The following is a 25,538-nucleotide window of genomic DNA, read 5'->3' as shown; positions in this document are numbered from 1 at the left end:
CATAGTGTTCCCGAGTCACTTTTGACCGGGATCATTTTATTCCATTATAAATGAACAATAATACGAATTGGTGTCCATTGCGGCATTGCAGGAGGAGGAGAGGGCTGTTCCCGTGGCTGTTCCCGTACCTGTGCCATCAGCCTCCACCTGACCAGACCAAGAACCTGAAATAGGCTGTCGGTCAAATGTGATCTTAAAAGTGTCCATTTTCTGTTTGTGGCAAAGTAAGAAGTAAAAACGTTCAAATGTCTTGAGCGTCTCCTACAGCTGTCAAAGTCGTTGCTTAGCAACAGCGTCTCAGCGGAGTGATACAGTGTTTGTGAAAAAACGTGATGTTATCGTGAAATAACAGCACGGTTATGGACATATAGGTGACATATATGTCAACTTATTTGAAATTGGCCATCTTCAAATATGGTACATGTATTTCAGCCATAGATCAACATATACAAACATATATGTGTAACCCATATATTAAACAATGTACAGTGGAAACATTATTCATGTGTCAATGTCATAAATTACTCATATATGTTAGCTTCATGTTTTATAATCCATTTTTTTTTCTTTAAAAAGCCTTATGGTGTACTAGATATGTGTATATGTAAATGTATGTGAGATAGACAGCATATATGTGATCTATACATTATGCATGTATGTATTTACCCGCCTGTCAGACGTAAATGTGTGATGCAAATAATATGCATGTATGTCCGATATTTGATGCTTGTATATGCTTAAAACATATATGTACATAGATTTGTATTTTTAAATATATGCCTGGGCTTTCTATGATGTATGTGCAAATATGGCCATATATCAGAGTTCTGTATGGGCAATGCTAATGCTTATTTTATTTTTAACTTGACTGAGCTAATTTTAATTTTAAAATTAAAACTGCTCAGACCTCAGATCAGACCTTTGTTTGAAATGCATACATGCACCTGATTTCTCTGTGGTAGTGCTTTGGTACTGTTATGCATTATGTGTATGCCTATATTACTTGTTCTGTATTGTTTTATTGTTTAATAATAATAATAATAATAGTAATAATAATAGTAATAATAATGAGAAAAAAGTATTGATTATATATATGTGTATATATATATATATATATATATATATATATATATATATTTTATGAATTATTTTGAATATTAAGAAATTAAATATTAAGCAATATTAAGAAGAGAAGAGGGACGAGGGAAGAGGAGAGATGAGGACTGAAGCTGAATCTCATGCTAAATCGTAGGTTTATTCTGTCCATCTGCGCATCTGGACACCTTACTGTACATATTGCACTTTCTGTAACCCCTATCGCGCATCTTGCATATCTGGACACTTTATTTCAGAGCCAATATATACACATATTTATTTAGTATTGTCATTATATGCTGTTATTGCACTGCCTTTCTCATCTCAGGTTATAGATCTTTTGCAGATCTCTGTATATTTCTGTATATCTATCTATCTATCTATCTATCTATCTATCTATCTATCCATCTATCTATTATTATACGTAAAGCCTTTAATTAATCCACAAATGCTTTAGAGTGAAAAGCAAAACAACTACAAACAAAAATTGTGGTATTAATCAATCACAAGCATCATGATGAAAAATTAGAAAAAACAGAGAAATTCGAGATATTATTTTGAATAAATAACTTAAACACATAGTACAATAAGTACCATTTTAAAAATATAAGTACCATTTTAAAAATATTAATCGAATGTATTTGCGATTGTGTATTTATCGCAGCGCATCTGACAAAAACCCAGAACATTAATTAAATTATGCGTTTAAATTTAATGTCATCGATATTAAACTTTTATAAAGAGCCGGAAGTGGCTGCGCATCTAGCCGGAAGTAAAGACTGAAGCGGTCCGGATCGGGCTCCGTCGTTGCTGCTGAGTGGTTCTGTTTGTCGTGTTTGGACTCGTAAAGCTGGACTGTTTGTTGTCTGATCTTCGTTCTCGGCAGCAGGTGAGGTGGCTGACCTTTCCCTGAGACTCATTGGAGAATTAAACTCCTTATTGTTGCCGTAGCCGTTGAGTTTGAGTGAGCTAACCGGGCTGAGCTCATTCGCCAGCTTCGTGTTCGGATTTCTCCGTTCCACCTTAAATGGAGCGGCGGGCATTGAAGAGCCTGAGGCGCCGGAGTGTAACTGCTGCACCATTTAAGGTGGAACGGGGAAATCTGAGCTAAGCTAACAGTGAGTGGTGATGGCGCAGGACAGAAACAGCGAAGATCAGATTTAGGTTTTAGTAACTTTAATCAGAAACGAGAGGAGCGATTTATTTACAATCATCGCACAGAATTTATTCCACAAAACATTTCAGATATTAAAACAGATGTTGAGACTTCTGGGCCGTTTTGTTTGGAGACTGTATCGTTTATTTATTGTGGAGTTGTGCTGTTTTTCTTGGAGATTACTTTTATGTTCATTTCCCATATGTAATTATTTCTCGTTCATTTACAGAGATATGCTGTTTGTGGTTTATAATATCTGTAAAAGAAAAGGAAAACGAGTTTTTCTGATCAGTCTTTTTAATGTTTTTTGCTAAGTTTTTTTGTTGTTGTTGCTCAGTCACAGAAGTACATTTAAAAACTTTGCCAGCAAGTTATCTATTTTCTTTATTTCTTTACGACAATAGTTCCGCTTCAGCCAACATTTAAAGATACTTTAAGGGAAAATCCACTCATTTCTTCAGAATTGCTGCCTAATTTCAGTGTTTGAGATGTAAACAGAGTGATTCAGAGTGGTTTGGTGTGAAATGGTTCAGGTTTCTTTACAGTGGTGGTGATAGGAACCAGGGGTCGCCATGACTACAACACAAATATAGACATTTTATTTACTATCCAGAACCACCAGTGAACCTACACGAGTCTTCTGAGTTTATATGGAATGTTGATGATGGAAAATAGTGGAAAAATTTGAAAAAAGAATGTTTTCCTTTGGGATCATTTTGCCTCACAGCTTCCTGCACATACTCTTCCACTATAAACTGATTACAACATGTACAACACTATCATAAAACAGTGTCTCAGTCATCAGGCGGTGTCTTCGTAACCATTTCATGTAGTAACTTTCTGTGAGGGAGCTTTTAGAGGTGGACGTCTGGTTCCTATCACCACCACTGTGAACAATTCTGACTGTAAGTTTCTCTAGAACAGAGCGTTTCACACCAAACCACTCTGAACGACTCTGTTTACATCTTAACCACCTTATTCTGCAGAAAATTTTTCAAAATCAGTGGAATTTCTCTTAAGTTAAAAAAAAATCTTAGTAATCTTAATTAATCTTAATAATTCAAGCCAAAAAGGTGAGAGACAAAGAGAGAGGTGCGTCTAAAAGTCCACAGATATTTATAGTGAGTTTGTGCTGCAGTAACAGCCTCTACTCTTCTGGGATGCTTTACACTGGGTGGGGTGAAATGAAATGAATGAACCTTTTAGCCAGCTGTGTCTGAACACATCGGAATTAGACCTCCGCATTTAACCCATCCGTGCAGTGAAACACCACATACACACTGGTGAATACACACACACTAGGGGGCAGTGAGCACACTTGCCCGGAGTGGTGAGCAGCCCTATCCACGGCGCCCGGGGAACAGTTGGGGGTTAGGTGCCTTGCTCAAGGGCACTTTAGTCATGTACTGTCAGCTGAGGGGATCGAACCAGCGACCTTCTGGTGACAAGGCTGGTTCCCTAACCTCCATCCCATGGTTGGATGTTGCAGCATTGCTGTGAGGATTTGTTGGATGGTCAGTTCTGGATCACTCCAACTCATCCCAAATGTATTGGATGGAGCTCCATCACTCCAGAGAACGCAGCTCCACTGCTCCACAGCCCAATGCTGGGGGGATTTATACCCCTCCAGCCCAGGCTGGGCATTGGGCATGGTGACCTTAGGCTCATGTGCAGCTTCTCCATAGAGTCCCATTCTATTAGTCAGTGCTTTTCTGTTGAGATTATACAAGCTGTTAGGATACACAGTGTATGTGTGGGTGTCACAGGCGGGACTGAGGGTGTCTGTGTTTATCTTCCTCATCTGTTGATCCGTGTTTTGCAGAGCGCAGCCCGTCCTGTGGAGCCACACGGCATGTCCTCCACATCCCGGCTGATTTGATGGCTCTGTGGAGGATGATGATGCCGCCCAAGTATCAGCTCCTGGCGCTGCTGGCATTCGCCGTGGCGATGGTCTTCTTGGAGAACCAGATCCAGAAGCTGGAGGAGTCGAGGGGAAAGCTGGGTGAGACTTCCTGATTTTATCAGACCTCTCAGAGTGAGAACACCGAGCTGGGATCAGTTTATGAACCCTTACATAACACTGAAGAACAATACCTGAGACTTGTTTCACTGTTCTCATGGTGAGATGCTTAACCTGCGAGCCACGGTTTGCAGCCAAAATGCCCTCATTCGGAATAGACCCCAGACGGACTATCGTTATTGATCTTAAAATATGAAAATAAAGATTAAATAAGAATATAAGCAGGAATAACAAAGACTTATTGGTCAGGAATTCCTGGAAATTATTCCACAGCTGCTATAAAGCATGTATGCTATGTATTGTAGTTATGAGAGCTAGAAGTTAAAGTGTGCGCTCATAAATGGACCCTTAGGGCTTAAAGAGTTTAATCGACTAACACTTCACATATACCGACTAGGCCCTGACTGATATGAACATTTGGGCCCAATCCCATTTCACCCCTTGCCCCTACCACTGAGCCCTTAGCCCTCTGTTTTGCGTGTTCATAACAGAGAGTTATGAGAAAAAAAGAATAACCGGCAAGACGGCTGCCCGAGCGACCAAAGAAACCCACAAATGTGAGAATTTTCTCCTTTAAAAAATCACATATCATGTGATTGGGGAATTCTAGCTAGGTCAGGGGTCAGCAACATGTGCCTCCGGAGCCCCATGCAGCTCTTTTACTGCCCTGTTGCGGCTCCACAGCAGAATTAGGCCCAATCCCATTTCACCCCTCGCCCCTACCACTGAGCCCTTAGCCCTCTGTTTTGCGTGTTCACATCTAGGGGTAGGGTGTCCCGATTCTTGTTGAGATAGAGGGGTAGGGTGAAGTGTTGGGGCTACATGACCCTCCAAACAGAGGTTTTTCAGAGACTCCAAACAGAGAGTTATGAGAAAAAAAGAAAAACCGGCAAGATGGAGAACAAGAGACCAAAGAAACACACAAATGTGAGAATTTTCTCCATTAAAAAAATCACGATAACTACTGTATTATCTTAGTTTAATGTTGTCTCAGTGTATTATGGTCGTTTTCTTCATAACAAGCACAAAAAAAATCGCTAATAGCATGCTAATGTCCCGCTAGCTAGCTAGCTAACTTTCCCGTTCCACCTTAAATAGTCCAGCAGTTCTGACGCCTAAAGAGCCAGAATGTAACTGCTGCTCCATTTAAGGTGGAATGGGAAAATTCGAACAAGAAGCTGGAGAATATCTGACTTCAGCTTCATATCACTGAAGAATTAGGGGTGGGTGATAATAAATAATTGCCCCCCTCTTTGAAGTCATATGATGCCCTAAATGTAACTAAAGCCCAGCAGTGAGGAGCTGAACTTTACCCTCCTCTGCTGTCACTGCAGACTGGCAGGGTCGCCTACAGAGCAGCGCTGGTAACTGTTAATGAAGTGATACTTTTTTGTTTGTTTGTTGTTTTGTTTTTGTTTTGTTTTTTTTGGTCCCATTTCGTAGGGCCACTTTTCAACCACTAAGCCTTGTAACTCAGTTCCAAGGGGTTAGGGTGACACTCGAAAACAAAGGGTAGAGGTCAAAGGAAGAAATGGGATTGGGCCTGTATTTTATTTTAGATTTGAATGTTACACTCCAGTGGTTTTAGTTAAACAGTGCTTTACTGTCTGATATGATTCGGTTATCTATAGTTACTCTTCCTAAACTCTACACTAACAGCAGAAACTCACAGTCTTAATGTAATAACATAAATACTGGAGCACTTATTTTATCTCATTTTTGTGTTAAAGCATGTTATTCTTGTGTGAAATGTTAAGTTTGGATACATTTGATGTGTTTTGTGTTTAAAATCATGACTTCAGCATGAATTACTGTTGATGGTTTCGCCGATAACATGCCAATAATTGGTGACAGTTTTTCACTGACGCTGATAAAACGGAGATTTTGGCTGATACTGGTAAAACCACATGTTGATATCCATTATTATTATCGGCCAAATGATGTATCGGTCGGCCTCTGAACACCACTAATGAACTTTTCAATGGAAAATGCTGAGTCTATTCCTCTTGGGTTATAGATGGCATGATACCACTTTTTCTCTTCCGATACAGATACTGAGACTTTAAGCTTTAGCCGATACTGATCAGATGTTTCTTGTTTAAAAATTACAAAGCTTAAAAATCAGCTATTTTTAATCAATGTGCTTAATTTAAGATGGTGATCTATGATAAATCTAGTCAGTCAGTCTCTTAACCCCACAGGATAAACTCCACAGCTAACACAGTGTGAGTGAGCGCCAAAAGCTGGTTTTTAAATTTGTTTGAAGGAAAAATGCTGTTCAGCTCTGGCCCTATGTGAAAAATTGCCCCCTTAGATAATAAGTCCACCAGTTAACCAAATTTCGATTGACCATTGGGTTCAAGTTCATGGCTCAAAAGAAACAAAATTAAGGTTTTGGAGTGGAGTCAAAGTTCTGACTTGAATCCCGTTGAGCTGCTGTGGCAAGACCTTAAACGGTCAGTTCATGCTCGAAAACCCTCCAGTGTAGCCAAATTTAAACAATTCTGTGAAGAAGAGTGGGCCAACATTCCTCCACTGCGTCGTGAAAGGCTCATCGCAAACGTTTGATTGCAGTTGTCGTTGCCGAGGGTGGCACAAGAAGTTATTAGGTTTAGGGGGCAATTACTTTTTCACACGGTTGATATAGTTTTTGAATAAATGTTCATCTTCAGTAAACAGAATTGATCGTTTTCTTGTAGTCTTTATCTTATTAAAACTAGTTGGATGATCTGAAACATTTATATGTGACACATTAGTAAAAATAGTAGAAACTGGGTGAGCGGCAAAAACGTTTTCACGGCATTGTATTTTATCTGTCTTAGTGTCTTTACATTTCATCGCTGTAGGAAAAACCCTTGTATCTCCATTATTGAATATTGTATCTCCATTATTTGAAAAATCCAGCTGCCCTTTATGAATTTTTTATGAATGGGCCAATAGAAATACTCCAAAATTAGATGGGGGTGAAATCTTGTTCCACTGACTTCCATTCAAAGCTATGAACATTTTCCCTTCTGAAATATTGGGAATTTTATATAATATTGATTAGCTCCTCTCTAGGCTTCGTAGGCTGTCTGCAGTTGTTTGGCAGGAGCGTAAAGCTTTCTGTCTGCTCACCATCTGTGCGAAAAGTTCTCACAAATATAGATGACCGTGAGGCACCTTCACAGGGTCGGCTTCTGCTCCTGGCTGTAACTGTAGAGGACAGTAACTCACATCTTCATAAATAGGCTGTAAGCTGTCATCCAACTTATCATCACTGTGTGAGTGGAGCTGGACACGCAGTCCAGTCCTATTCGAGGTGATGTTTACACATTGATCACGCTTGCATGATTGGATTTGAGGGTTTAGATCTGATTTGGGCAGCTTTAGATGAAACTTCACAGAGTAGAGGAAGGAGGTTTAAATGCATGGTGATGCAGAATAGTTTAAAGTGGTGGTTCAGCTGCATCATTATGAGAATGTTTGTATTCATTTCTGGTTCATCCTAATAAAGTTTAATAACATGTTAATTTGTTTGTGAGCCCAAAATAAAATTCTCAGGCTATTTTAAAATGTAAATAAGTCTTGGTGCATTGAATCTTTTCCTAAAGATTAATCAAAGCAGAGTAGTAAGATGAAATTAGATGTATTCAAAGGTCAAGGAAATGATCAGGTGTGTGTATATGTATGTATGTATGTATGCGTGTATATATATATATATATATATATATATATATATATATATATATATACACACACATATATATATATAATATAATATATATATATATATATATATATATGCGTGCTGTAATTTTCTCTGTATGAATTTCCGGCCCTCTTTTTTTGGCCAAGAAGAGCAAAATATCCAGTTTTTCTGGCGTGAAGCTTGAATGCTGAGAGCGTCAGACTATACCAGTTAGTTGTGATGGTTGTGATGTCACACATACGGAACATAGATGTTTTGTAGCTTCTGACTGGTCCAGCTCCTCTGCAAGCTCTGTGTTATTAGTTAATTGTTTTTCCATTTAAAACCTAAGACAACATTGTTTATAAAGTACTATATAATAAAAATTGCAACTCTTGCGATTTGAAAATTGCACTCTTTCAAATTACGATTTCAATATAAAAACGATAAATATAATATATGGGTGTCATGTTGTATGCCAGAGCCTTCAAAGGCGAGTTTAAGAATATATGCAAAGATCAAGAAAATACCCTCAGACCCCAGTACCACTTTTATCGTATCTAATATTGAGGTTGTTCTAAATATGCGGCTGTTGCGCTGCACTGGTTAAACACGCTCTGTGCTGCAGGCAGATATCACGCCTGTACAAAAGCTGCCTCTAAGAGACGGTGTACATTTTAGGACATCCTCAGACCACAGTGTCAGCTTTCAGACCTCAGACAAGTCCAGAGGCCTCTACTCGCAGATAATGAGCTGTCTTTCAGCAGATCTGGTGATGGTGTGTTATTAGAATGTCTTCAGAGTGTCCCCCTCCATTTCCCACTGGAAGCTCTTGGGAGGATTTTGGACTTGAGTTCAGTGTTGTTTTTAGACCTGCTGGACGCTGTTCAGCACCTAAATCATACCTTCATTACAGCTCCAAACCATGTGCTATGCTTTGGCACAGTAAACCGGTGAGGTATACAGATCAAATTCCCAAACAGTCATGAAGAGGCTGAAGGGTCTTGATGAAAGCACTGCTGGCTGTTCTTTCATAGCGAACTCCATAGAAACCACCATGATTTAAGCTAAACATGGAAAGCATGGTCAAGGCCAGGTGTCGGCAATATGAGGCTCTTTTACTGCCCTGTTGTGGCTCCACAGCAGAATTAGATTTGTAGGTGAAAATCAAATAATCCTCCTTTACAGTAAAATAAAGCTCTGCTGATCGTTCAACACAGTTTAACCTCTTATTCTCCCGGGTATATTTTGGTTTGTCCATCTGAATTTACATGACCAAATCGTGAGGCAAATTATTCAGTAACTTCATGAAATAAATGTAAATTTATTTTGCTTTTTTGTAAAAGCTCCCCTCAGATTAACAGAACATGTGTTTTATGATCACACATATTGCTGTATGCTTACAATTTACTGCTGAAAGCCAAAAATCTTAGACGCTCTTTGTATTATTTTATAAAAATAATGTTTACAGAGCAGATCACTGAAGAGACGCCATCTGTTTATAGTTTATAGCCCAGATTTGTGGAAAAATGGGTCGACTTTCAGTAGAAAAGTTCAGCTTCTTTTATTATAAGGGTTTAAAATTACATCACCATCTATTTGACTGGAAAGAAGACAGTTACAGCTCTCATACAACCCCCACCTTTAGAATGTAGCTTATGAAATATGAAAGTTATGAAGAATATGACGATGTGCGTTTTGGAACCACCTGTGGTGTCAAGGAGTTGAAAAGGTTAACAGTAAATGGTCTTAAACACTGGAGTTAATGTAGAACTGCGAATTCACCCTTTAACCCTGAAGGTTGGTGCACAGACTGCTGGTCACTGAAGCGACACAGACTCGTCTAGCTAGTAGCTAATGAAACGTTAAAGAGAGAGATTTAAGACAAACCTCGATGATTTGGAGACGAATTACCTATTTCATTTATAATCACTCCAGCTGGTTTCCTGATACGTTTATTATACAACGAGAAATGGTGCAAGAGTTACATTCTGGCACCTCAGACACCATTTAAGGTGGAACGGGAAAATTTGAACAAGAAGCTGGAGAATGAGAAGCGACTTCAGCCTCGTAAAAAGTTGAACGTTGAGACATTTTACAAGAAACTGTTCCACTTCTGAGGAAAAGTTTCCTGCTGGAGATGCGAGAAAAGCAGCTATAGCTGAGCTAAAGCTTAAAGCAGAGCAGAGTGAGTCTGTGTTTTTGTTTATATTATATTTTTATCCTAAACTAAGACATCAGCACAGACTGAGACATATTTACAGCTAAGACAAAGGACGTATAATGTTGTACCTCCCAAGGTGGTTTGAGTTTTGTTGAAGGACAAAATGGCTCTTCTTAACATTTGGGTTGCTGACCATCTGGACAAGGCTTTTGCCTTCAACCCTTTAACAGTATTGTCCAACAGTCAGAGATGACCATTCATTTAATTTCCTGTGAAAACGGCCATTAGATACAAGTTATTCATTTTTCAGCACCAGGAGGAAAAAAACAAAACCAATTTAACAGAAATTTACAGAAACTAAACAATAAAATCTAATCTCAGCTGTTTCAGTGTCAGTGAGTCTCTCTTTACCTTTATTCCAGCTTCCATTCTTCTCAGGAGACTCACTTTCAGTTCCTCAAAGAATCTGCAGACACACCTCCAAAGTTCAGTCTTAGAAGCTGGTTGATCATTTTCTGAAGTAATCAAACACATTCAGTGGTGTTGAGGTCTGGACTCTGGGGTGGTCAGTCCATCGTTCAGCTTCTTTGTTTGATGTGTCCGTCTCCTTTTCTCAGTGAGGTTCTTCTTGATCAGCTACACATCCTTTCAGACCCACAGCGCTGAGTCGTCTCTCAGTGGAAGGATGGACAGAAACACCTGTGGATGTTTTCAGATCTGAAGCAGCTTGATTTTCTCCTCTCTCTCAGAGATGAAAGCTTTCAGTGCTGTTTATCTGATGGGGGACAGTTTTGGTGTCTACCAGGTCTTCCAGGTGGTTGTTAGGAGCCCCATTTTCTCTGTAGCTTTTAGTTGGGTTTGAACTCCAGTTTTTGAAACTTGCTTATTTTCTTTTGACTTTCTCCTTCCTTATGTAAGGAAATCTGAAGTCCTCTTATATCTAATATCTTCTAAAAAATAAATAAGGAGGAATACAACACTATTAAAGTGTTGACACATCTTAGGAATTAATCAACAGCAGTGAATTTGTCAGTAGTAGTGAAGTGTTTATCATCTAGTAAGCACTGAACGTTCAATATGTCATGCAACTCTACTTGTAACTACTTGAGTTATTACTGTCGTTTTGCTGCACTATTAAAATGACAACAATTTCATAAATGATCAAGTAGCGAGTTACATACTCAGTTGCATTTACATTTGATGTACAGTCTATATTGACAGTTTTGATGCTCCACCTCAGACTTTTTTCGCTTATTGCGATGTCAAGAAAATGACTCAAATATGAAAAAAAGATGTTTTTTCTGCAAAACAAGAGACGTACACACAACATTAACTTTTCATCAAATTCAAACAGTGTTCAAATATCTCCTAAAATCAGAATCTGTTTGGATAGAAGAGAGAAAACTGAGACAGAATCTCCACATAAAATGAAACAAAATGTAAGAACGTGGCTTTGAAAACGTTTATTCCAAAGGGGAATAAGATAAATTATAAACCCCCGTTTGGGTTTATAATTTATATTTCTATGATTGCAAAGTCTTCCCAAGCACAAACAGTCTTACTGAGTAGTTTTATACAGGATGACTGTTTTGCATTGAACGTAAGAAATTTGGAAACGTGGAAATCTAAAATTAGTCATAACCTGACTCGCTGCCTTTTTTACAAGACATTCGTCAGAGTCTAATCTGTCCGTTTGACAGTTAAGCTGACTGTAGTGGATTCACCTGCGCTGTCTGACAGGTGTAAGTGTTGGATTTCATGGGCTCATCACGTCTCTGTGCTTACAGGAGCTAAAGGCCTAAAAGAGTCTGAGCTCCTGCTACAGGTCACTACATTAGGTCATTTCTCACATTCACGTTTCCTTCATTCAGTAATGTCCGTATCTGAAATGTTACGTCCTTCAGTCCATGTGTTCTCAAAACTTACCACAAGTCTGTAGAAATTCAGAGTTTTTAATTTTAAAGCACATTCAATCTTTTGCTCATACAGACTTTTGGAGCTGCTTAGAAAATCCAAATTTGATTAGTCCATTATATGGCCTTAAGTATGTGGACACCTGAGCTTGTTGGACATCCCATTTCACAACCATGGGTGTCTATATGAAGCTTTTGCAGCTGAAGCCAATATTTAGGACTGTCCACATACTTTTGGCCATATAGCGTATGACATATGTAATAAAAAATTCAGTGAGTACTGTTAGATGTTCCTCTAAGGTCTTCAAATTCGGACCTTTAATCCAGTATCCAGTCCTCTGCTTTAGACCAGTCAGAAGTTCTGTGGCATTTTTTCTCAGTTGTTGTGCATGAATGAGTTAATACGGCACAAATTAGGCTAACAGTCTGATTCAGTATTAACACTGGGGTATCAAGGTGCACAGACAGGGTCATTTTAGAGCGTATAACAGTACTGCTGAGTAGAAGAGGCAACCGATAATTATGACTGATGAAATTAGACAATATTAAGTGTTTATGGCCAAAAACGTGGTCATTTCTGTTAATTAAGTGATTTTTCTTTTTTTAACAAAAGTTGTTCCATTTATTTGATATGCAAAGAACATGATCTAACAAAGCTGAAAATGCGTTCCTTTTTTATTTAGTTTGTCACAAACTACAATTCTGAACAGGAAAACAGTAATGAAAATTATAACCCAGAGAATTATACCCCACCAATTAGCCTAAAACATCGCAAACCCTGTGTAGTTATTTTAGACTTGATTATGTGGTTTCAGATACCATATGACACACTGTTATGGCCTGTTTAAAAGTTGAAATGCCCCCCAGGCTAACTGCATGTTTTGTTGATTTTCTAAGTGAAGATAAGTTAAGTGAAAACACATCCTCTACAGAGAGCTTCCTTAAATATGTATTTGCAGTTTCTGCAGATTTTAGAGCACAGTTTCTATTTGTGTGCTGAGTTTAAGATATTGTAAAAAAATAAAACATAAATGTGCCACATAAAATTTGCGCAGGCTACATTTTATGTATTATTTTTCCCCCAGTAGGTTAAATTCAGTAAATAAACAGTAGTTTGTGTATTAAAATGTGCAAAAGTGTTTGTTTTTTTTACATACAACTGTAACTACAAACATTGTAAAGCCTGATTTATTTCTGTACTTTTGTCCATTTTTATAGACAACAGACACTGAACATGTCTCGGCTGAGCAGCTACATTTAAAATGGTTGTTTTTTTTATTCCTTTGTCCTCTCCTTTGCAGAACGTGCCATAGCCAGACATGAGGTACGAGCGGTTGATGACCGTCATGTTCAGGAGGGATTGAGGGAGGTCACAGCAGATGAAGAGGATGATGTGGTGGTCATCTACAACAGAGTTCCCAAAACAGCCAGCACCTCCTTCACCAACATCGCCTACGACCTGTGCAGCAAGAACCGCTACCACGTCCTGCACATCAACACCACCAAGAACAACCCCGTCATGTCCCTGCAGGACCAGGTCAGAGACCCCACTCCACCCCACCATTATACATCAGAAAGAATTCATCTGAAACTGTGCTCACTTAGTTCATGAGATTTATTCTAGTCTTTAGGTGGGATTACAGAGTTTTAATAAAGCAGAAAATCCGTTTTTGATTGAGAATATAAGTGTGAAAGATACAGTTATAAATACGCAGTTAAAAAGAAAATTAAACGGTTTCATTTAAAAAGCCTCTATAATGTTCATATGATACAGTCACTCTGACAGACTGTAATACACTACAGGAAGCGTAGGGGGCGATATGGCTTCTACTGTTTCATTTAAAAAGCCTCTATAATGTTCATATGATCCACACAGTCACTCTGACAGACTGTAATACACTACAGGAAGCGTAGGGGGCGATATGGCTTCTACTGTTTCATTTAAAAAGCCTCTATAATGTTCATATGATACACACAGTCATTCTGACAGACTGTAATACACAACAGGAAGTGTAGGGGGCGGTATGGCTTCTATTTTAGATGTTTAGTAATGAATGCTTGCTCTCTCTTTAGTATTTTACATTTATATGTAATTGAAATAGTCACACTTGTGTTCTGTTTTGAGGGGAATTTTACTGTATTTTTCACATCATTTCTAGTGTTTTTAGTTACTGTTTAACGTTGATCATTCAAAATTATTTCGCAGGTGCGGTTTGTTAAGAATGTGACGTCATGGAAGGAGATGAAGCCGGCGTTCTACCACGGCCACGTTTCGTTCCTCGACTTTACCAAGTGAGTTTTGCTCAGTTTGAGCTCCAGTAGGTGGGGCTGTTGCACTGCAGTGGACTGCAATGGATGCAATACAAACAGCAACAAGAAAAACGGGAAGCAAACTGACAGTTATTGAAAATTAAAGCTGTTTACAAACTCCCAGCAATCGAGATTAGACGCTTACATCTGGGAAGTCCTGAATCAGATACAGGGCAAATTTTTGTGCGCTCCTGGTGAAATTCCATGTTTGTGTTGATTTTCAAAGTGTAAATAAGTTACATATCCTCTACAGAGACACACTACTGCACATTTTAATACACAATCACTGTTTACATGATGAAAAAAAAAGAAAAAAGTAAAATGTGGCCTGAGCAAGAATTATGCATTTTTTTATGTACACATTTTGTATTTTTGCTCATATTTTTTCTCCTTGACGACCTCATAATTTAGAGAATCTGACGACATTCAGAGCTTTGAAAGAAAGCGCTGATTTTAGACGATGTGGGTGTTTTTTCCAAAAGAGAAAACCAGCTTAGACCCAGAGTTACTAACATGACTACAGAATGAGACGAGACAGCTTCAAACGTCTGCTGGGTTTCAGTTTGGAGTTTTTGCTGTACGAGGCTGCTCAATACATCATTTCACATTCATTAGTGTTATTTTGACCTTTGCAGTGATATTGCAAAACGGCTTCTATGCAGTTGAGCTTCTAACCAGTCACAGTATTGTTTACTATGTCCTACGGGATTTCTGACCAACCACAGCTCCTAATGAGTTTCTGTGGGTGCTCTAATGAGTCAAAGTGTTCATGTAATCCAACATGAGAAACTTTAATTATGTCACATAATTAGGTTTTAATATAGTACAATGTATACAGCAGTCACATGTAATATACATCCAGTAGAAGTATATTGTCCATGTTGTTCTTAATAATAAAAACATTGGAAAATATATATATATATATTTTTAAGCGTCTTGCTGAATCATTTATTTGCAGTGTTCATATTCACCGTTTTCTTCTTTGGACAGATTTGGTGTTACAAAAAAGCCCATTTACATCAATGTGATCCGAGACCCCATCGAGCGCCTGGTATCCTACTACTACTTCCTCCGTTTTGGGGACGACTACAGACCAGGCCTGAGACGCAGGAAACAAGGTGACAAGAAGGTCAGGCTGGGCCGTTTTCCCTTTCAGCTTTTACGCTTTCTTTGGTGTTCTTGCTTGTTGTACCATATTTATGTATCAGTTAAAGGCTTTAAAGGAATAGCAAACAGACGTACACAGTTCCCCCTACCGTAGGTGTAGCCTCTCAGCCAAGGCATGTTTGGTGTCTGAAGTTTGCTTCTTTTGTTTTAACCTGGAGCTACATGGTAATGCTGCTAATTCAGTGTTTAGCTATCCAATCTGAATTTACTAAAGTGGAATTCCACTAAATTCTTCTGCATAATTAAACGGTTCAGATGTAAACAGAGTCGTTCAGAGTGGTTTGGTGTGAAACGCTCTGCTCTAGAGAAACTCACTGAGTCAGAACTGTTCACAGTGGTGGTGATAGGAACCAGACGTCCACCTCTAAAAGCTCCATCATAGAAAGTTGCCCTGCCTGATGACTGAGACACTGTTTTATGATAGTTTTGAAGTTTTTAGTCTAAAATTTTTACTTTTATTAAATCATGGTGGAGGGGTGCATGTAGGGTGTTCTGAGGCAAAATAGTCCCCACAGAAAACTTACTATTTTCAAATTTTCCACTATTTTTCCATCATCAACATTCCATATAAAACTCAGAACGCACATGTAGGTTCACTGATGGTTTTGGATAATAAATCCCATTACTGAATGAAAATATAAACTAAACTACTGTAAAAAAAAAAATCAGAGGGTAAATTTCTCTACAGTGAACTATTTCACATCACACCACACTGAATGACTTTGTGTCTCAACCACTGAATTATGTAGAATGTTTTAAAAATCAGTGGAATTTATTTTTAAGTGATATCTAATAGACTTCCTGTGGTTTCTGGGACTGTAAGTTACGCTGTTATCTAGTCGTACAGTGTGAGAAACAACATTAGAGATCACTGAACAGCTCCACACGGTTTGAGGGTTTTTATTATTATTTCATTTTTGTTTTGGAAATAATTTCATGTACAGGCATCATCTTCACTGTTTGCACTTGTTTTATAAAGAAATTATATTCCTGTCACTATGAAAACTGCGTGTTCAGTGAACATCGTTTTGAATACGTTTTATAACCTTGCTGTGTGTTGTTTTTCAGACGTTTGATGAGTGCGTAGCTGCAGGAGGATCAGACTGTGCTCCTGAGAAACTCTGGCTCCAGATTCCTTTCTTCTGTGGCCATTACTCCGAGTGCTGGTCAGTCTGGGGGTCTTTGAGCTGAGTGTGCACTGCACCGTTTTTAATATCCTAACAGATTTCTGAACAGAAACCATCACACACTTATGCTGGCCTCACACCAAGCGACTTTTCAAGCGATTTCACTGTCGCAGACAAATTTCCAGTGTCGGGATAAAATCATGAGAGTCGTGCTGGAGTTGCATCGCGCTCGCATCATCTCGATCGTTTAGTGTGAGGTGGTCAGGACGGCCGGCTTAACTCGTAACTTTTAAGTCTTGGCTCATGCCAATAGTGACGTGCCGGGGCGCGAGAGCGAGTGGGCGAGCGCAGGCCCGCGGCGCGATAGAGCGAGAGAGAGAGAGAGAGCAAGGGAGAAAATGCATGCATGAGAACCTGAAATCTCTGTAAAAAAGGCTGCCCTTCAAAACAAAAATCATATTAACTTAAAAATGTAAACCGACTGTTTTAATATTTCAGGTTCACTGAATGTAGCAGTGATGTAAGGAAACGTGCAGAGGACTTTAACTATGGCATTAATAAAAATAATCAATGCTGTTTTTTTTATTTTTCGCTTTTTCTTTGCTTCCTGTTACACTGGTTTCTTATTTTGTTTCTTATGGTTTAGTTCATAAAACCCAATCAGCAGTGCTGAATCACTGCATGTTGTGTTGATGTGTAAATCTTTATGTTAAATAAAGAGTAGCTGCACATTTTACAGGTTAATTAAAGATTCTGGGTGATGATCTGCCAGAATACAGTGAAGTGCTCTGAGCCCCAGATCTTTACATATCCAGCCAACGTGTTTTCCCATCTGTATCACCATAGTGGAAGGAAAAGTGTTTATCTGCTTGTAAATTTCCACCAGGTGCCTGATGGGAAATAATCTCAAAAATCTAGTTGCAGTCTTGAAAGATCCCTGAAAGATCCCCAGTCTTTGCAAAATCATAGTCTGTGACTAAAAACTGTGACCTTGTCTTTAGGTGTGAGAGGGTGTCAGACTTTAGTCTTTCAAAAGTCTTTACAGATTCTTCTCCAAGTCTTCTAGTGTCTGGTTAGCGTTAGCATATTATGGTACTTTTGTCACGCACACTAGACGATAAGGCGAAGACAGAATAAAACACACACAAACATGAAAAAGCACTCAGAGCCCCACAGTCTCTGTCATCCTACATTACAAACAGAGCTAAATTGGCTAAAACTGCTGGTGCGTTTGTGCTCACGGGAGAAGCACCGTGGACCTGCAGACCTGGGGATGGATATGTGGTTGAGAAACGCAGATGTCACAGTCAGAGCTGGAGAAATATTTCATAGCTCTGATCTCGTATTCGCCTGTTTGCCTCTGGTCTTTTCTAGCTCTGTTATTGGCTGTTGCCTGAATCAGTGTCTGAGTTACTGCAGTGACCATCTGACGCTGAACATTTTGTTTGTTATTATTATTATAAATAATCAAGACCCCCGGTTGCTCCGGAGCTCAATCAGAAGGCTAAAAGTTGACTCGTCAGTCACTTCTGATTGAGTTTCCAGCCACTGGGATTAAAATTGGAGTAAAAGTCGTAGCGTAAGTCCAGCCTCAGTGTGTGCTGTCTGTACTCTGCTGACACCCTGTGGTGAAAGACATAATTACCACAGTAACAGTGCTTTGAAACACAGAACTCCCCCCTACATTACCAGCATACTTTTACACCTAATGCTTGGTCTTTAAACAGTATTTTACCAGGATGTGCGCATCACATTTGCCGTGAAAGTCCTGTTAAACAGCATCTGTTAACAGCACGTAACAGGACAGCAGTCGTGGGCTGCAGGTTAGGGAACCAGCCTTGCGACCGGAAGGTTGCTGGTTCAGTCCCCTCAGCTGACACTATATGACTGAAGTGCCCTTGAGCAAGACACCTAACCCCCAACTGCTACCCAGGCGCTGCGGATAGGGCTGCCCACCGCTCCGGGCAAGTGTGCTCACTGCCCCCTAGTGTGTGTGTTCACTACTGTGTATGTGGTGTTTCACTGCACAGATGGGTCAAATGCGGAGGTGAAATTACCCCATTGTGGGATTAATAAGGGTCTCCCAATCTTAATCTGACTTCCTCAGCGTGAATAGCCAGCGTTCTGTTTTGCTGGCTGTGCTGTTTTTGCGCAGTAGCAGCCTTGAGCGCATGAAGGACAGTTTTCTGCCGCTTCTCTTAAGCAGGATGTCACTAGAGCGTCGCTATTATAGTAACACTGATCGGTAAGAAGGGGGAACAATATGGCAATATTATGGTAAACAGTTGTACTAAAATTTCATGCTAGTTTTCTTGCTAAATTAGTAATTGAAACAGTAACGAGATTGTAATAAAATGGTAAAATAATGGAAGCGGTTTGGACTAATCTAACACATTTCATACTAATTTTCTAATCGTTAATAAATAGTACGTTTGTAATTGTAGTGGTAAGTAGTTGATGATAAAATAAAAAAAAGGTAACATTCTAATTACTCATAAATAAAGTTGATTTTCTAGTTGATACAAAATATTTATAGGATTAAGGTGTCCAGCACAACATCTGCTTAATTAACATGTGACCCTAATTCCTTTAAATCATTGTAGGGTAAACAGTGCAGGGGTTCTGCTGAAATGATGTGGTATTAGTGCTGTAAATAGTAATTCTGCTAATGTTTCTGCTTTGTTTCTTACCTGTCATGTCCTTAAATGGTCAGGCAGAGTGTGATGTACAGACAGTAAGAGACTGTAGTCACTAAATAGTGATGATAATTGAAGTTAAAGGCTATTATAGTTGAAAAATGCAAATCCTTCTTTCTTGTTTTCTCAGTTTTCTGCATTTCACATCAGGTGGTAATGTTAGTTCTTCAGAATAATCTGGCTAACTGCACTGAAATTATGACTGCAATTACATTATGAAAATCATTTCAATAATAACTCATGGTTGGTATATCTATATATGTTAACAAAACACTGTTAGTCTGTTATAAAACACAGATCTGACAAAAGGCTCTGAAATGAGTTCAGTGATGAAAGAAAATCACTCCACATATCTGTGTATCTTTCTTTATATGAATTTTTAGTAACAGCTAGAAAGTGAGCATTTTTCTTCATTCAGTTCATTGTTAGCACAACTTGTTACCTGTTTTGTAATAATAATAATAATAATAATAATTAAAACATTATTGATAATTGTCCATAATATTGTTATAGTAGTAACAATACCACCAATAATCTGTTATATCTGTTATCAAATCTACATGTGAATACTGACATGACTGTTACAGTTACTAACTTGTAATTTAATAACAGTATGAAAATCATTGTCATATTTTGTTAAGTACAACTTGTTACCGTAATATTATCATATCGTTACACACTTATAACTGATCTGTAAAGTGCCACCATTAGTCCTTTATGTTTTAAAATAATCAAATATTTTTATCGCTGCTGTCGGAAGAAAACCTCATATCTCCATTTTTGTCATTTTTCACTTTTTCACATATTTTGAAAATGCCTGCTGCCCTTTAAATTGTGGGGAAATTTCATGAAGGATGGACCAAAAGAAACAGTCCAAAATGACTTGGAAAAATTCTGGTTCCATTGACTTTCATTAAAAGTGAAGTATGTTTTTTCCTTCTCCTGTAAAGTTACCGTTTTGGAGATACGAGGTTTTCTTCTGACAGCAGCGAGATGTCATTTAAGTCTAGTCCTGATTAAATTTTTGTTTTTTGAGTTTGTGGATTCTCATGAGTCTCCTGATTCTCCTGATGGTCCACTCTCTGCAGGAACATCGGCAGCCACTGGGCTCTGGAGCAGGCCAAGTACAACCTGGTGAACGAGTACATGCTGGTCGGAGTGACGGAGGAGCTGGAGGACTTTGTGATGATGCTGGAAGCTGCACTGCCACGTTTTTTCAAAGGGGCTGCTGAGCTCTATAGAACAGGTACGATCCAACAAAGTGGAGTGGAACTGTAAATAATGTGTTTGTTATTATGATGGATGATAATTTCAATTTGGATTAATAAAGTTAATAAGTGAGCATTAATAAAGAAGGTGAAGCCAGGCTTCCAGTGCGCTGCTGCTCTGTGCTAAAGGAATGTCTTATAAACCTGACAGAGTTGTTTTTGATTGGACTGTTCTGCTTCTCCTAAAATTGGGACTTTCCGCAGTGTATAATTTATACCGGCACAGCAACAGGAACACTGCAGCTTAATGCAGTAGACTGCTATCTTAATTATTTTGCTTGTTAGATTTAAGAATACAGTGAATACAGTAAACATGCGAGTTTAACATCCTCTACACGTTTAGTTCGTTTATAGTCAGTTAGTAGTCAGTTCATAGTTGGAAAAGGAGAAAAGAAATGGTGATATTGAACCATTTCTATTTAATATCAATTAAATATCTCAAAATTATCTGAATCATTTTAAAAGGAAGACATAAACACAAAGTTTGCAGCAAACTTTTGAAAAAAATTAAAAAATAGAAATAAAATAATTTTTGTCTCGTGCAAAATGGACACTATGATAACTTTGATACATTTATATTGGCATCGCTGAATGGTTCTTCAGGTTGATGAAGAATGTGCTCTAAATGGTTCTATTTAGAACCTTTTTAAAAAGGGCTCTATATAGCACCAAAAAGGGTTGTTTTATTGTTACAGGCTTGACATCGTAAGGATAGAAGAACCCTTTTGGGTGCTGTATAGAAGTCTTTTCGAAAAGCTTCTATATAGAACCATGTAAAACACATTCTCCATCAATCTGAAGAACCATTTGCAAAAAAACCCTTTAATCATGCAAAGGGTTCTTTGGTGTTCAAAGTTCTATATAGAACCATTTTCTTTAAAGAACACTTGAAGAGCCATAATTTTTAAGTGTGTATAGTTAGGATTACTGTGAGAGCGCCCCCTGCTGTTTATCAGAGCGTCGCCGCTCCTTCAGTTTCAGTCTCCATTTCCCAGACGCTTTAGCCGAGCGCGCTAACGTTACTCCTCCTAATAAACAGACACACGTTCAGCTCCGTCTCCTCATTATTCACCACCATCACTGTAATATTTCATCATCAACATTAACACACGAAGGTGATCAGAGGGGCGGTGGAGATCGAGTCTGCAGCGTCTGAGATCTTTAAAACGCAGAGTTAGAAAAGAAAATCATCTCACAGTGAAAGCAGCGTTTTACAGTAGAAATAAATGGAGCTCATTATGCTGGTAGTGAACTATGCTGCTGACTCAGCTGCCTAAAAACCATAGAAACGGACCTTAAACAGAAGTGAGGACCCTGTTGGGGTTCATCCTAAAGTTAGGACAGGATTTAGGAGATTCGGTCAGGTTAGGATGTTTGTGTGATGCTGTTTTCTTAATGATGAGATTATGAAGTCAGGAACTGTTGTTCTGGAATAGCGTCTGTACTGCATCCAGTCCTGACTGAAGTCGTCATGGTGACCAAACAGATCAGGGGCCATATTACAGAAAAGTCTGAGATTATATCTTATCTGTTTTGTTGTCATGGTAACTTCAGTTAAGACTGAAGTTAAGGACAGAAGCCGTTACAGAACAACAGTTCTTAAGTCTATAATCTTATTTCCAGATGAGAAAACATTTTACAGAAACATCCTAAGTTGCTAAAATATCTCCAGAACTGTCTTAACTTCTGTTTTAATCGTCTGTTTCTATTTTTTTATGCCGTGACCGGTAGCATGATGACGCCACATTTATCTACATTGAAAAAGGTGCTTTGACTTGAGTTTTAAACAGCGTTTTAAAAGCCCAGACCCTGCAGACACGATCTCCACCGTCCCTCTTATTACCTTAGTGTGTTATTGTTTGATAAAACTCATTAGATAAAATATTACAGCGATGGTGGTGAATAATGAGGAGACGGAGCTGAACGTGTGTCTGTTTATTAGGAGGAGTAACGTTAGCGCGCTCGGCTAAAGCGTTTGGGAAATGGAGACTGAAACTGGAGACTGAGACGCTCTGATAAACAGCACAAAGCGCTGAAACAATATTCTTAACTTTCAGTTTATCATGTTTTAGTTTTGTTTGCCTTTTTACCTCACTAACGGCAGCTAACGTTAGCCGTCTGGCTAACTAGCTTCATTATGTGTTTACGTTTCAGCTGTGCACGTATGGTCAGTTGCTAGGTAACAGACACGACAGTTGATTGTCGACTTTGAACGAGAAAGTTAAGATTTCGTAACTTGAGATAAGAAAAGATGCTCTAAGATTAGATAAGATTCCTAAATTAAGATCAGTTTTGCTTCTGTAATACGAATTTGTGAAAAACCTCATCTTGACCTGTCAGATCTTAAGTTAAGACAAGAGGAGAGGAAGTTTCTGTAACACGGCCGCAGATGTAGATGTTAATAAGAGTTAGATGAGATTTAGGATGTTTCTGTAATCTGGTTCCTGATACGTTTCTGTGTCCTCCCACAGGGAAGAAATCCCATCTGAGGAAAACCAGCGAGAAAAAGCCGCCCACTAAAGAGTCCATAGCCAGGCTGCAGCAGTCGGCCATCTGGAAGATGGAGAACGAGTTTTATGAGTTTGCGCTGGAGCAGTTCCAGTTTGCCCGCGCTCACGCGGTCCGGGAAAAGGACGGAGAACTTTACCTTCTGGCGCAGAACTTTTTCTACGAGAAAATCTATCCGAAAACGACGTGAGATGTAAAAGTTGTACTCTTGTGCCGTACACTGTCGTCATATATCCAGCCCAGCGTGGCTGGACACCACCCCACCTGGACCTGACGACTTTCGGCCACCTGAACGCAGAGGTGTCCATGTGGGGCAGCTGTATGTAGCAGGGAGTTAGCAGAGAGAGGTCCTGCCTCGGCTTCACGTCAGACTCTTAGCGACGCAGCTGTAAACAATGGACACTCATCAACGGTTATTAGTTCTGATCACCACATCGCCTGACTTTATTAGAGGAATATTTCACCCAAAAACGTTGCTAATCATGAATACGAGCTAGAAGACGCCATCTAGCGTCGTGTGTGAATGCATGTAGCTTTAATTCATTTTTAGCCATGTTAGCTTTCTGGATGCTGGTGTGGCTAATGTGAATGGAAGCTAGCAGAAGCCAGATAGCGCCAACAGTCCATAGTGTTTTTATGTTGGTGTGTTAGCCACGTTAGCGTTTTTGGCGACTGCCAACATGAATGGAAGCCAGTTAGCATCACATGAATGAGATGAAGCTAATGACTTCCCAGCAGCTTTTATTTATCATTAGCTCTGTTTGTATTTTGGGTGGAGGTTTCCTTTAATTAGTGGTGCACAGTAGTGAACTCAGGGTTGGCAGATGTTCCTGCTGGCACTGCCACCCTGAACGGAGCTTCGGGTCACTGAAGTCTTCTTCATGCCATCGTCCAACCCCACAACCTCATTTCACCTCACTCTTACAAATAAGGCGTTCTTTTCACTTTTGTATGTAAGGAACCTTTCAGTAGAACGTTCTTTAAAGTATAGTGTCTGTAATTGGGATGTTTAAAGAACCTCAGTATGATGAGAAGAATCTATACCAGTTAAATGCTTTATCCTAGAACCGTACGAACCAAGAGGCTTTATTTTTAAGAGTGCAGACGGGTCGTTTAAATCTGGAAAACGTGCTGCTGGAATTTTAGACGCCACACTTGTTCCATTAACCCTCGAGCGGGTTAGTCTTGTTGTTCACCCTCGAGTGATCTGCTGTCTGAAGAACATCGTTCTAGAATGTGTAATTATTTTTAGGGATTGTTCAACCGGATCTGTGTTACTTTATTGCTTTGGTGGTTGTTTTTGTTTTTCTGTTCTTCCACTTCCCTGTTTTGTATTTAGCTGCGTTCACATTACGAGCCTCATTACTCGAATCCGGTTTTTTCCTCAAATCCGATCTCTCTGACACGATGGTTCACACTCATTTAGGTAAGTGATTCAAATCTGTTATTAATGTGATGAACTGGCGTCCTGAAATGACCCTCATGAGCTCATCCTACTCAGTAACGTCACGTGAATGAATCGCAATCATCATCAGCACAAACTAACGAGCAGAACGAGCTTCGCTGAGAAGATCATTAACTCTGATCAGCTCTCAGCTTCATTATTAGAGCGAGACGAAGGAGAAAAAGGTGAGATGAGCTGCTTTTCCACCGTTTACAGGCTTTAACTTCTGTTCGGCGCTGCTGCCATGGTAACGCTGAATGATGGCGCAGCGGAGAAAAAGCAAATGAATTCCGATCTGAGCGTCACATTAAGGTCACATGGCCACGAATCGGATACGTATCCGATCATAGGACCACATATGAAAGTGACTCAGGTTAGATTTGAAAAGATCAGATTTGTGTCCACACAGCCCTGAAAACATCAGATCTGAGTCACATTAGGGAAGAAAATCGGATTTGTGCCACTTCAGCCTGGTAATGTGAACACAGCATTTGAATTTTTTTAATGTGTGCAAAAGTCTCTAGATGACTACTAACCTGCCTGGATAGCCCTTTCTTGCACCGTGTGCAGGACAACATGAAAACTGAGTAAATGTGAGTATATTTGTTTTTTTTTGGTTTCAGAAAGTTTCTCGGAGGTGATCGTTGCTTTCAGTGCACATTTACCCAGTAATTTTGACTGGGCTTTATTACTAATGCATACACCGATCAGGCGTAACATTATGACCACCTCATCAGCTCCACTTACTATATAGGTGCACTTTGTAGTTCTACAGTTACAGACTGTAGTCCATCTGTTCCTCTGATACTGTGTTAGCCCCCTTTTACCCTGTTCTTCAGTGGTCAGGACCCCCATGGACCCTCACAGAGCAGGTACTATTTGGGTGGTGGATCATTCTCAGCACTGCAGTAACACTGACATGGTGGTGGTGTGTTAGTGTGTGTTGCGCTGGTCTGAGTGGATCAAACACAGCAGTGCTGCTGGAGTTTTTAAACACCTC

At 39.3% G+C, this 25,538-nt stretch overlaps 1 protein-coding gene across 1 annotated transcript; it reads left to right on the top strand.

The window, feature by feature from the left end:
* The first annotated feature begins 1,867 nt into the window (after positions 1-1,867).
* On the top strand, positions 1,868-24,602 carry hs2st1a (heparan sulfate 2-O-sulfotransferase 1a). The gene is made up of 8 exons (XM_036565377.1): positions 1,868-1,984; positions 4,074-4,253; positions 13,320-13,555; positions 14,225-14,310; positions 15,319-15,457; positions 16,564-16,661; positions 20,407-20,564; positions 23,058-24,602. The coding sequence occupies exons 2-8, from the start codon at positions 4,130-4,132 to the stop codon at positions 23,282-23,284; spliced, it is 1,068 nt and encodes a 355-aa protein (XP_036421270.1). The 5' UTR covers positions 1,868-1,984; positions 4,074-4,129; the 3' UTR covers positions 23,285-24,602.
* The last annotated feature ends 936 nt before the right edge of the window (positions 24,603-25,538 follow it).

The sequence above is a fragment of the Colossoma macropomum genome, unplaced genomic scaffold, assembly GCF_904425465.1.
Source record: "Colossoma macropomum unplaced genomic scaffold, Colossoma_macropomum, whole genome shotgun sequence".
NCBI lineage: Eukaryota > Metazoa > Chordata > Actinopteri > Characiformes > Serrasalmidae > Colossoma > Colossoma macropomum.
Note: the sequence above shows the minus strand (reverse complement) of the source record. Positions and strands in the feature narration are given on the sequence as shown.

What these genes read in the sequence shown, in the direction of transcription:
- hs2st1a (XM_036565377.1), top strand. Translation starts at nt 4,130, where the DNA reads ATGGCTCTGTGGAGGATGATGATGCCGCCCAAGTATCAGCTCCTGGCG. An exon ending in TCATGTCCCTGCAGGACCAG is followed by an intron (nt 13,556 to 14,224) that starts GTCAGAGACCCC and finishes ATTATTTCGCAG; the next exon opens with GTGCGGTTTGTTAAGAATGT. An exon ending in TGCTGAGCTCTATAGAACAG is followed by an intron (nt 20,565 to 23,057) that starts GTACGATCCAAC and finishes GTCCTCCCACAG; the next exon opens with GGAAGAAATCCCATCTGAGG.